At 32.2% G+C, this 13,686-nt stretch overlaps 2 protein-coding genes across 2 annotated transcripts; both read right to left on the bottom strand.

Annotated features, from left to right (window-relative positions):
* Nucleotides 1–2,197: 2,197 nt before the first annotated feature.
* LOC113521220 (RNA exonuclease 5) lies at nt 2,198–4,493 on the bottom strand. Its single transcript, XM_026906687.3, has 2 exons — nt 4,249–4,493; nt 2,198–3,922 (listed from the first exon to the last, which is right to left on the bottom strand). The coding sequence occupies exons 1-2, from the start codon at nt 4,295–4,297 to the stop codon at nt 2,256–2,258; spliced, it is 1,716 nt and encodes a 571-aa protein (XP_026762488.1). The 5' UTR covers nt 4,298–4,493; the 3' UTR covers nt 2,198–2,255.
* Nucleotides 4,494–5,694: 1,201 nt separating this feature from the next.
* LOC113521246 (acyl-protein thioesterase 1) lies at nt 5,695–12,608 on the bottom strand. Its single transcript, XM_026906725.3, has 6 exons — nt 12,453–12,608; nt 12,184–12,264; nt 12,077–12,108; nt 11,754–11,967; nt 7,910–8,083; nt 5,695–6,124 (listed from the first exon to the last, which is right to left on the bottom strand). The coding sequence occupies exons 2-6, from the start codon at nt 12,232–12,234 to the stop codon at nt 5,933–5,935; spliced, it is 663 nt and encodes a 220-aa protein (XP_026762526.1). The 5' UTR covers nt 12,235–12,264; nt 12,453–12,608; the 3' UTR covers nt 5,695–5,932.
* Nucleotides 12,609–13,686: the final 1,078 nt, after the last annotated feature.

Raw genomic sequence — 13,686 nt, 5'->3', positions numbered from 1 at the left:
CGACTTAGTTGGGTATATTGCTAGCAATGGGATTCTCAGTCTCCATTACTAACAATCCCTTTCCCCCCTAACGTATCTAATTAGGTACAAAAACTTGTTTCAGCACTCATTTGTGAGTAAACTTAAAATTATTTCTTTTTCTTTTTTATATACTATATTTAATTTTTAATCGAGTTCAATACCGATGTATTGTACTTAGCATAATAATAATGTACGTTAAGCAATTTGGCGGAAACCTTTTACATATACTTAATATTCATTAAATTTAATTCTCATTCCTACCTAGAAATGGGAATTAAATTTATTAGTTTTGGTGAATTAATAATATTCATGGGCAATGAAATTACAATAGTTTGTATAAAAGTGTAGGTAAGTTATTAATTTTCTTTAGAAACTATCGTGGTTATCATTTATTAAAAAAAAATGGAATTGAAAAATTGTCCTCCAGAAGGAATCGCACGACATGACCGATAAAAATATAGCAGTAGTAGGTATAAACCTAACATATATAAAATACCTTACAAAGTAAGCAAAAAATATTTTCTTTATAATAAACTCTGTAATGCAATGAAACAAAATAGATAAGTACATAATTAAAATATACGTACTACCTAATTAAACGTCCTCCAGTTGAAGTGGATAGAATACTTATACACATGAAATAAGTAATCCACTGGGTGATACGAAAGTAACTGTACTTTTGTGGTATACTAATGATACCAATGATTATCTCCATAGAAATATGAGTAGAAAAATAATAAAAAATATAAATTTTACCACCACTATTCGTAACCCTAGTACTTAGTAGGTATGCGAGGCTCAGAATTTTATGTCGTTTGTATTTAACATTGTAACTTTGAAAAAAGAATTGTCAGTTTGATTTTGGTTTATAACATTTAAATTGGGTACTAATTATTTCAATTTCAACCTGTTATTAACATGATTAGATACACATTAATTTGATGCATACAATAATTCTGTTAATACTGTGTCACTCTATTAAAGCAATTATAATAGAGGGCCAAATTCTGTAGATTTTTTAAATGCTCTAATATCGTTATAAATTCTAACACAGAATATGTAGAATAATACTACTATGTACATCACAATTACATATTACCATAAAATACATTTAAAAATATTAACACTTTCGGAGGAATTAGCTCAATTAAGGGAAAGATAGCTTACTTATTATCATTTTAACTAAATGTAATTAAGATTTTTTAAATAAGTAAATATATTTTTGTTAACATTATAGAAAATTGAATTTTAAAATGTGTTTTTATTTATCATATACATATTTATACTAGCTTTTTATCCCCTGGTTCGTAAGCGTGGATTTTAGAAGTAGGAGAAGCATTGAAATTGGCCATATAGTTGGTATATTAAGAAATACTCATATACACCACATCTTAAGTTAGAGTTTAGGAACACAACTGTGAAAAATTCATGTAAATTGGTGTAATAGTTTTTATACCTGATGTTGGATTAAATATGCAAAAATGCAGACAGACAGTTGTTTTGGGTTCTGGATTTATTAAGATCTCTCATATTAAATTTGCTTAAATATCTCTCATATACAGACGTCGTTTAGTTACGTATTTTATTACATTAGTAAAATAAAATATGTATATTTAACAAATCCTACTGATATTATAAATATGAAGGTTTGTAAGGATGCTTCGATATTTGTCACTCAATCATAGATATACGGCTAAATGGATTTGAATTAAATTTGGTACACAAGTAGGTTATATTCTTGGTAGGTTGTTTCTTGTCTTAAACAGGAAACTATATATACTGATGCACGAGCAAAGCAGTAAAGAAATAGCTAGTAAACAAATATTTTTATATTTTGCATTGTCTAATTGCTTAAAAATTTTGAAAGCAAGACTTCATAAATTAATTTAATTTTTTTGTGTATGTTATGTCTCCAAAGTAGTCTATTTATACCAAGATGTAGTTTTGTATATATTACATTTTTTGACATGACAAAACCCAACATAACAGCTTAAAGCAGCATTGATACAGAATTTCAATATTTTGGGAATAGTTCCAGTGAATCGTATGTTCAGGTAAGTAGGTGAAGGCTGGAACTATCAAAACAATAGTCTGTATATGTATAATTAATCTAGATGATACATTATATGATGATAGCATGTACTTATATATACTATAGGTAATAGATAAAACATAGTAGCAGTTTTTGGTTTTTACTCTTACCATATAACATAAATTTGTATATAATAGAATTATTACAAAGTACTTTTTACTCTCATCATAGCAACACCATTGTCTGTGGTTGTACCACTTAAAACAACAACACACAAAGCACATTGCATCACACTTCTCCAAACAGTATCAATCCACCTATCAATAGTTTCAAATTGTTCACATTCAGATTTGCTATCTATTACTGGTTTTAAATGAACCATTACAAAATTGTATTCTATTACAGCCCTACTAAGACTGCTGATTACTTCTTCTGCTCCATCAACAGTGCTCAATTTCACCTTTTTTATTTTTCCATTCTTGAACTGGGAAGTCAGACTTTCACGAGCTTGTGTTAAATATGTATGGTAATCCCCTGTAATATCATCACAACCAATAATTATAGATGTTTTCTTCTGTTCTATCATATGGTTAAATATAGACAAAGCAACCTCTGGTGTTTTAGAAATCTTGATAGCATTTTCTTTATATTTTTGTCTATTGGTGTGAACTGCGTCTCCATACTCCATACTTTTACTTAATTTTAATTGCACTAATTTTAAAGAAGCTAAAGAATCTTCTACAGAACAATGTCCTTTTTTACTAGACTGAATATCTTCATTGAGAAATTCTTTTGCTAATACTTTTAGCTTAGGCTTCCTTGTTCTTTCTCCTGTGAAATTATAAATTAAACTAGTATCTATTACATATGGATGCATCATTTTTAATGCATGTAAATCTATATTTAATGACTGTCCAACTAGAATAGCATCAGATGGAAGCAGTTCTCTTATATCGTTCTGGACATCTTTAAGTCTTTTAGTTACATCAGTTAATAATGACTTTGTAATGCCTGAATATCGTGTCAAATAGTCTGTTATATTATTGTAAGGTTTTACAAGAGATTCATATATGGTTTTATGTTCTTCATTAACTATTGAAACCCTTGTTAATTCTGAACCTGCATTTGTTATACACATTTCACAATCTAATCCAAACATTGGAGACTTAGCTGTAACAGGTTTGTATTCATCTTTTGTCATAACATAATCTGAATATGTATTTTTTAATTTACCCTTCAATGGCACTGGGTAATTTTCTTCAATAAGTTGCCAAGCTGATAACATTAATTGTGTCCTTGGAAATTTATCTTCATAATCAATGCACTCTATTTGTTGATCTTTAATTGGGAAAACAGCTTTCATCATAATCATCAAATCTTTTCTTGCTTCAAGAGCTAAATTCATGCTTCCATATTTCTGGATAATTTCTTCTTTATCTACTTCAGATAAAGGCACTAAGGCTAGTTCTTGCACTAACGATCCATTATAAACAGATGGTGTTAGAATTTCTACAAAATCATGAAATATTTTTCGAGTTTGTACAAATTTATTTGCATGCTTTTCCCAATGTTGAATTGATATTCCTTCCAATATGAGACAGGTTGTTTGGCATATATGATTACATTTTTCCAATACGTACCAGCGAGGTGGAATAGATAAATTTAAATTCCCTAGAAGTGAATGTAAAAGCAAATGCTGTATATCTGTAAGCATAACTGGTACACGTTCATTTTGTGGTGTGGACAATGATGCAATTTCTCCAGCAGTTTTCAAACGAAACTTAGGTATGTGTTTCTTTGGTTTAGTTTTATATTCAGTTTTGGAATCCAATATCTCATTTTTCAATGTCTGCATATGTATAGATTTGCCTGTGAAGAATACATTTGCAAAATATCATTTAACAATGTACATGTAAAAGTCTAAATATATATATAATTGAAACAAAATTAATTGTTTGTGTGGCTACTTAGGTAGTAAATATAAATTTATTGCAACTCTTCATTCTATGAGCCACACACGTGGTGTGATATGTATCTACCTACTTACACTGATTATAATATAGAGGTTATTAGGTAGAATGGGCTAGGGGCGTTATGCATTTTTTAATAAAGAGTATTTTTAATTAGTATATTTCGCTCTGGTAAAGTTCTTAATAGAATGTCTATGAGGCCTAAATACGTATAAAACGACTTACCATTGTCAGTGTTGGGTTTTCGTTTTTTACTTATTGGTCCATCCATCATAAATAAAATTCAGAATTGCTTTTAGTAAATTTTCTAAATAATTTGTTGAGAGAATACCTTTAGCAATAAAAACCTATTTCATAATAAAAACTGTAAGTGTAGAACAAAAACATAAATTATTTTGTATATGAAATTGAATGTCACAAGTCAAAATTACTTTTTTTTTTTAGTACGTTTATACCGTTGTGGAACAGGCTAAGGTAGGAGACCATGCTGCCTAGTTTTCAATATGATAATTTATCTGGTATTTAATTTTTCTAATGTTGTCAAAATTACAATTTAATGTCAGTCCACAGATTTTTTTGAAAGATAGCTTTACGGCTTTGGATGTCTTCCAACCCATCTTTAATATATATTACTCTTATTGTAGTATTTATTTTTAAAGGGTGATAATGGAATGGTAATACTGCCTGTGATATTGGTATATGCTGGCGGGGCACTAGTGAGGGTTGATAGGTGACTATGAAAACAGGTCAGTTAGCCCATCGTGACGAATCTACTAGAATTAATCACGATGGTTTTCAGGGCGAACCGCATGGAGGTCGACTTGATAGGATGTAATGCTGGCAATCATTCAGTTAGACCCTATAATTAACAATCCCACCCTCTTTTATTGCAGTATAGTCAATGATGTTCTTAAAAAATTTATAAATTTAAATCCATACTTTGACCTTATTGCGGAGTTCACAGAGTAAGAAATAGACTTGTGTATTATAAACTGTATATATGTATTATATGCAATATATGTATATTAGTTATAAATTATTAATTTATATAGAAACTAGGCATTCTTGCCTGACTATATATTAGATATTATCTACTACAGGCAAAGCATAAAAGCAACACGCCCTGCGACTGACTGCGGTATAGCGGCGCGAATTAAACCGGCCAATATCCAATATCGCACGTAACGTGTGAATTGATTCAGTAACCAATACGGCTATATTAGTTTATTACATTGAGTGCGACATTGGCTATACACATTCGCATCGCTACGACTCAATTCGTTATAGGATACATGCACGAAGACGATAGAGTAATATCTGATATCGACATTTTCATCTAAGCAAGCCTTCGAGTAAAAGATACATTTGTAACTACTTCTTTCTTATATCATGTTTTAAATTTATTATTATACTGCTGATATAATAATAAAAAATAATCTTAGAATCTTTTGATCAATCAACTATGAAAAAGATTATTCTAACGTTAATCGACTTAAGACTTTTACTACATATTATTATATTATGTAGTTTTCGGCTATGCGCAATTATAAGTCCGAAGGGCCAGCCCTATCTTTTCGCTCCGTCACTGTAGAAAATAATTTTAAATACGCTATTGAGAAATGAATACGGCCTCAATGTTAGTGATATACGAATAAATGAAACTGGTTTCAATTATTTTAATGATGCATTTTATTAATCTACTTTTAGTATTAACAATTGCACGTAACAGATACCTAGTAAAATGAGTAGGTACTCACTAGTTTGAATAATAACAACATTATGTAGTCGGCTTAATATGTTTTGACATTTTTTTTTGTGTACTGAGGTGAGTGCTTAAAATAGTCTATCATTAAAGAAAGTATAGTCTATATCATCATAAATATATTAACGGGTATCTTTTAAAATGACTTTATTTTACAGAAGGCAAAGTTCTTTCTATAAAAGCCCTCATATCTTTTAGTTCTGCCTCTGATGAGCTGTGTGTTAAACCTTGATACGTAGTGAAGTCAATATTCTTCATAAATGTTTTCAGAAACGAAGCGGTCATCTGGCCCCACTTGAAAGGTACTACTGGATCGCAATCTCCATGAGCTTGAAAAATCTGGAAAATAAAAAGAAAACATTCTTATACATTTTATTAAATTTATAATAATACTCATACTCAAACAGCCATTGAAACTTTAGGCGTCTAAGTATTTAGAGTCAACCACGTTGAGTCGCGTATATGCTTGAACAGCAGCATGATTTGATTTAGACCCAGAAGATTTACTTCCGTGTTAGTCGTACAGGCATATGTTTTGCATGGTTGGTATACCAAGATAGAAATATGCTCGTTTTGATTCTAGCTAATTCCTGGTGAGGGAATTAAAGGTATTGGTCCACTGTTACTGTTGAGGTGAATGTAACACTCGACATATCTACATTTCGCCGTGCTTGTTGAACCGAACGTTGTAGTACGCGAGTCTGCTGCCATTACTTGGATTAATTTAATTTATTAACGACGTTTTATCTCAACAAAGGTTTTTTTTGTGGAACAAAATCTTAAATTACCATCAGAGTCGCAAAACAAGAATCTATGAATGGATGCAAAGAGCACAAGATAGGCGGTAGTGACGGAAAAAATTAATAGAGGCCTATGTCCAGAGATGAATATAGACAGATATATGAGGAACTATCGTGTAACATTATATTCAAACTGATAGGTAGCTATCAATCTTCGCCATTTCTAAAGCAGCCTGGTATTTTAATTAGGCTGTCTTTTGATTAGGAATATGCATGAAAATGAATAACTTTCATAACCACTTTAAAAATAAGTACCTATAAAAAAAGACTTAGCCGATTTTGAATTGATTTTGATTTAGAACTCCTTGCTACTTTTTTTCTAAATGTCTATTTCTGTGACGTGCATTGTCATTGAATTATTAAAGCATTACCTATCTAATGTCTAATGGTTTTAATTTATAAAAGATTTGTGTAAAGGGGATTTGTTTTTGTGAAAATTAAAAGTCGTAAAACAAGAATTGTTCTGTTATAGTGGTATACATTATTTCACTTTGTATGATTGTCAAATAAACTGTTCGTATCTATTTTACAGGGTTTAAATATTTAAACGATTGACTAATGAATATATATTAATTAAAAAAGCAGTCATTAATAAAACGATTTTAAATATTTATCATAGACAATAAAATATCGTGTCATTCTTGAATACTAGAATGAAGTTGGTAATAAGTAATTTTGTACCTATTGTTTGAAGTTATTTAAAATACCTTCCAAGAGTGTATATTGCGTAAACCTAATGTATTCACCAATTCAATAAATATTGACAAATACTTTTGCAATCGATAACCCTCGCTTTCATGTTAGTACATTTTTTTTATTGTGGGACAAATTCAAGTTATTTGTTATTTGAAACACATCATTTAATTTGTTAGATAAAACTAATAAATAGTCGATTGTCATTATTATATTGTGAGTGTTATAAATAAATTTGGATTTAACCTGCCCTTCTTGCCCTATGTGAGTATGCATAACAATTTAGAAATGTTTTTGCATTAAAATTTAAATTGTATACCTTCTTGCATCGATTTAGCTTACAATACTTGACATATAAAACAATAGCTGCTTTTAATGTAAACAATGTTTGCGGGTAAAATAATGCAATAAATATTAATGTGCCTGTATATGATACAATAATATTATTTAAAGGATTACCAACAGGATGCGTCAGTTTTTCTAATACATGCAGACAATATTTGGATATTGAAGATATTTAAGAAAAATTAATATGAGGAGATATAAGAGCAATAGAAGCCAAAATAATATTTTTCAGAATTTTCGTTAGTGGTGGTGGTGATGGTGGTGGACTACTAAAAACTTGTCTTACCGGTAAATCCAGCGGCGCTTTAACCGCATCAGGGAAATGAGCGTGTCTAGGCAACCAACATGATAGCGACATAACCCCTGCTAAGGGTTGAGGGTAAGTCAAAGCGGCATGAAGAGCTAACGCTCCTCCCTGTGAGAAACCACCAAGCAGCACTCTGTTAGCAGGTGTACCAGCCTGTAAAAGGACATTATAAACATGTTAAAATATTTTTTTTTACTCTTAATTATTTTCAGTTTGATCAAATCCACTATTGATTATATTCCAAAACTTAGCAAGATTAGGTAAAAAATATAACAATTAACAATTTTTGTAGTTGTAATTTATTATGCCGCCCAGTCTGGAGAGTTGAAGGAAGAAGGAAGAATCTTCCATCAATATCTTAATAAAAAATAGACTGGATTGAAACGACACTTACATACTTCTCATTGTGAATGCAGCAATGCCGCCAAAATGTTTCCCTTCCTTTAGACACCGCATACAGGTTAGATAATGGAGATTATCATAATTTATTTGCTTGATTCAATAATTATAAAAAAGAAACATGATACTCGTATGACACAATTCAGGCAACACACGTGCGAGTGGTATTCATGTTTTTATTGCGGTTCCTATTGCTATCAAGTTTAACTGATTTGGCTCTTAATAGGACGAAGAATATCAACTGGCCAATATTCGCGTAATTAAAATTATTATTCAGGGGGAAACTCGCCTTTTAAAAAGATATATTTATGTACTTTCAGATATGTCTGTGTACAACCGGAAGCTTCGCTCACTACCTGGGGTATAAATATTATATTAAAGTAGGTGTTATTTTATTACCACCCCTCATGCTCCTCCCCTATTAATGAAGTATAAATACAGTATCGTAACAATGAATCATTCGATATGCGCGACCTCCAGACTTAAGACCGTATGCGCGCGAATTAATTCGCGCGCTCAACATTGAAACCGGAATTACAGAAGGAGGGCAATAGTGCCATATGACTCGCTCATACGCTAGCAGTTTGTCGGGCCTCCCCCCACGGGATCTCACCCGGCAGGCGATAGAACGAGTCAAGTGACTTGCCGGAAGACTGCTTCCACTCAATGACCCGCACATGGTTATGCGCGGCGGTGACTCTTCTCGAGGGAGGCAGAAAGTCCCGGACGAGATTCCCCCGCCCCTCTAAGGGGGGTGAGAGAGATGACCGTTGAATCATTTGCAGTCTGGGCGCCGAAAGCTCAACATTAGGCTCCGGGGCGATCTAATAATTTTCTTAAAGATGTCTCGTTTTGTACACAGTATTGATGGGGGACTGCAACGCTAAATTAAATAGGGAACTTTGGTATCGGACAGCGAAGTCCTAGGGAACAGCAATTGACTGACTTTATGGAGAAGGAGGGATTCTTTATAATGAACTCTTTCTTCGAAAAGCGGCCACACAGTAAGTGGACCTGGGCTAGGCCTAATGGATACATAAAAAAATAAGATAGACCTCACCATGACGCCTAATTGCTATTTGTTAATTATGTCTCAGTAATCAACAGGTTGAAAAATGGAAGTGATCACTGAATGATAAAAGGTACATAGAACTTGAATATTAGGTTAGAAAAGTTTCTTTTGATAGTCTTCACTCCGATTTTTGTACGCCTTTATCGAAAACCCCGAGAGTTTTCAAGTCGGATTGTCAAATCGCTTTCAGTGCCTGCTGAATTGTGAAACAGCGGACGGTATCAACGATAATGTAGTGGAAATGGAAAAAGTGGATGCTCGAAGTTGTCAACGAGTACTATACTATACTTAGGACACCTTGTACAATTAGGTAAGTCCAATTTCGACTGACAGGTCAACTGACGATTCCAATTCGGCTGGGTAGCGTTCGGAAAACTACGCCACATCTTCTAATCCAAAATACCTTAGTTTGAAGACGGAGGATTTTATTCAGTGCGTGTTGCCAGTGATGACATATGGAACCGAAACATGGTTCTACGTGGTTACCCGTATTTTGCATACGGCTTAAAATAACTCAGCGGGCTATGGAAAGGACTATGTTTGGGGGTTCTTTGCGTGATAGAATCCGAAACGAGGATATCCGCAAAAGAACCAAACTTACCTACATAGTCCGAAGGATAAGCAAGCTGAAGTGGCAATGGGCTGGTCACATAGCTCGAAGAACTGATAACCAATGGGGAAGAAAGGTTATTGCATTATGGCAGTTTATGGGGGAGGACTATGTCCAGGAGTGGATGGATAATGGCTGAAATGATGATGATCATCATCATGATTTTGTTTATAAATATAAAATATCATCAGGATGAGTAATCACTTAATCAGTAATGAATTAAACGATAACATATGCATCATGCAGTTCATTTCTAAAAACAAAATACTATATAGTTTTAGAGATGATTCACGGCACATTTAATTCTCTGGAATTCTATTGTGGATAAAGCAATTTAGAGATCAAGAGTATATACTATACCTAGCTATATTGTTAATATACCTAATAATTACACCTTATAGTTTAAAAAATATTGCTAGTCAAAATTCTTTAATTTTGTCACTGATGTACTCACCAATCATTAAAATGCTAAGGTACTTCTAGCAATCTCACAAACATCAAATTTCGAATTTTAGTTAGCATTTAGCCTATAAAGGAAGGAAAAGTTAAAAAATCTATTTTTTTATTAATATAATGCATTACACTTGTAACTGATTGACAAGACATTAATCATCATTCATCAAAAACATGAAATGTAAAAAAAATAAGATCTCATGGAAAACCAAGTCAGTTATATTGCACTTGCCTTAAGTGTCGCTTACTAAGCCCTTGAGGAGTATGCGAAAATACAAACAGCAAAAGGAATGGAGGACATTGAAGGGTCTCAGGCATTCTAAAAAGTTCTTAAACAAGAAGGTATTGGATTGAGGGACTGAATAAACTCAGACAAGACTCAGAATGGGTGCCTTAATTGAGCATATACTATACAAGATGGATCTATCCTTGGACACACTGTGCAGATTAAGCAATGAGGAGTCGAATTCCATGGAACACCTGATATGCAACTGAGATTTGTTGGCCAATGTGTATATAAGTCTCTCAGGAATGGCTTATCCAGAGCCAGGAGATTATAGATATCTTAAAATGTGAGATATCATAAAGGTAATACATAAGATCTATAAAATGATGGTATAAGGCTCCTGTCTTATACACAAAAGATCCCAATGGGTGCAATGGCTTAGCTGACTCCAATGGAAATAGAAGATAATATAAAGTCAGTTATTTTAGTTAGTGTCAATAGAAGCGCACACTTAATTTTTTTTTTTATAAATTATTAATTGATCAATTACCTATCAACATTTATAGAAACTATATTTATTTTTATAATTATTATAATGACTTGACAATTGCACAGCATCATAATTATAAACTGTAACTAATTAAATTTAAACAGTGCACTGAAGAATAAGGTATTTCATTAGTAGTATATGTTGCCATGCAATTGCCAAGTCATATTATTTATTACAGAAATAAAGATGTTTAATATTGATATGGTTACTATAAATGTTGATAGGTAATTGATTAGACAACAATTAATAACAATGTTGTTAAACAGATGCTTCCATAGACACTAAATAATATGACTTTGAACCTCTAATTTTATCCATTTAATTTTTTTGGTCCCTATTCCAAGAAGACTCCTAATTATGTTATAAATATTTCATTACACTGTTTATATAAATATCAAACTGCTTATTTATTGCAGTATTTAATAGGTTGATAGGGAAACAGTATATAATATGTTAATTGATAATACAGTGCTGAGATATATAACAACATGCTCAACTATGGTTACAACTTACTTTTACTTCATCAGAGATTAGTCCATGGACAAGAGTAGTAGCCCTTAAAATTCCTTCTTCATCTTCTGGAGCTGTTGCATCTAATGTTCTTAAATCAAACCATGATGGCATGCGAAATCCAGCATTGAGTGTCACTGGTATAGTTGCTGCTGTAGGACAAATCACCTTAACATGAGGACCTCTGATTGCAGCAATTGTACTTGCCCAGCCATGTCTAGAACATATTTACAAGAATAATACTTCTATAAGTACACTGTATTGTCATTTATTAATTATTCAGCTTAATCTCATAAAAATATGTAATCTGGTATTACGTTACTAACCCTGTATCACCCAAACCATGTAAAAATATAAGCTGAAACAAAAAAATAAAAATATGTATTAAGAGGTACTTCACGATAAGATGTTGATGCGTATTAAGTCTACTTACAACTGCAGTTTGTTTCGCGGTAGCAGCGATTATTACAGGATTAGGTTCCATTATACAGTTGATTACTAAAAATCAATATGACTGCAAAATACAGATAATATTACTTAACACCTTTAATCACTAATGTACAAACATTGAGAATATATATGATCTATTGCGGTAGTCGATCTAGATGTAAGTTGATAAATGAAAAAGACGATTTACTACGTCAGGAGACTTTGCCTGACGCCCTATGTAATGATAGCGTTATAGCCATACAAAGCACCTACCTATTCTTTGGTTGCTTATACAGACCGTACTCAAGCGTACATTAAGGGTATGTAAACGTAAAACAAGTAAGTACAGATCAAGACAAACCAACTTATACAGCTACAATAAAACTGACTGAATGAAATCAGTCAGAGTAGATAGATAGGTAGGTACTGAACTGAAATAAAATAGATGTCGTTCTAGTCACCAAACAAAACCTATAAATCACATTTTGATAAACATTATATAATATCAAGTCAAAGAAAATTTTAATAATAATAAAAATTTACGACGTCATAAGTAACGTCCAATATGTAATATGTATCTATCTTCAGAAATAGTCTATTTGTGAATATCTACACTTGTACAGGTAGCAACAGAAGTCGTTGCTCGTAATTAATTTTTAAGTATTACTGTTATTACAAATTATTTTGTAAGTTTGTTTCTTTACCGCCATCAATATCTGCACTACTCATGGTCAGTAGGCAGAAAATGCCTAATGGCGTTATGTCTTCTTTTTTTAATGGATGATAATGATGGTAACTCCGCCTGTGCTAACGATATATGCTGGTGGGTTTCCAGTGATAGATATTAAGTAAAAATTTTTTCATTTTCACCAGGCAGGTCATTCAGCTTATCTTGATGAATACACCTGGAATTCAGCATGATGGTTTCCAGGAGGACCACGTAAAAGTCGACCTAATACGCTATATTGCTAGCAGTCGGACTTGTAATACGCATTACTAATAATTCCCCCCTTTCAGCCCCTATGGCGTTATGTCCGCCATATGTATAACTTGTCGATTGAGTATGTGAAGATAAATAAAAAATAATAATGTCTGGTAATTTTACTTTCTATGATTACCAATGCATGAAACGCTGATAGAAAGTAGGTACATTATGAACATCACGAAATACTTCAGGATGCACATAGTATGTACTCTATGGATGTTAAATGGAGTATTCTGTGACTGATATTTATACAATCTTGAGTAACTTCCACACAAGCTTTAAATGTATAGATTTTGTCAGATAAAAATCATGCCATTGTTTAGTCAAATGATGAAATCATAATAGTGCCAACTTAACTAATAAAAATATTGTTAAATGCAATGCAAATGGCTGCCATCTAAACTATTCGTGGAACAGTTTTAGTTTTGTAATTCATATTTGTTTTTATTTTGACTTGGAGATTACGTAGTATGTAGTATGGAAGTTACGCACTTTTCATTTAGAATATCAGGTTGGCCAACA

The sequence above is a fragment of the Galleria mellonella genome, unplaced genomic scaffold, assembly GCF_026898425.1.
Source record: "Galleria mellonella isolate WM207_F2 unplaced genomic scaffold, CSIRO_AGI_GalMel_v1 utg55, whole genome shotgun sequence".
Classification (NCBI taxonomy): Eukaryota; Metazoa; Arthropoda; class Insecta; order Lepidoptera; family Pyralidae; genus Galleria; species Galleria mellonella.
Note: the sequence above shows the minus strand (reverse complement) of the source record. Positions and strands in the feature narration are given on the sequence as shown.

Coding starts and splice junctions, on each gene's coding strand:
- LOC113521220 (XM_026906687.3), bottom strand. CDS start 4,297: ATGATGGATGGACCAATAAGTAAAAAACGAAAACCCAACACTGACAAT. Junction 3,923..4,248: donor AAAACCCAACACTGACAATG/GTAAGTCGTTTT, acceptor TATTCTTCACAG/GCAAATCTATACATATGCAG.
- LOC113521246 (XM_026906725.3), bottom strand. CDS start 12,234: ATGGAACCTAATCCTGTAATAATCGCTGCTACCGCGAAACAAACTGCA. Junction 11,968..12,076: donor CATGGTTTGGGTGATACAGG/GTTAGTAACGTA, acceptor AATATGTTCTAG/ACATGGCTGGGCAAGTACAA. Junction 6,125..7,909: donor AAGCGCCGCTGGATTTACCG/GTAAGACAAGTT, acceptor TTTATTTTCCAG/ATTTTTCAAGCTCATGGAGA.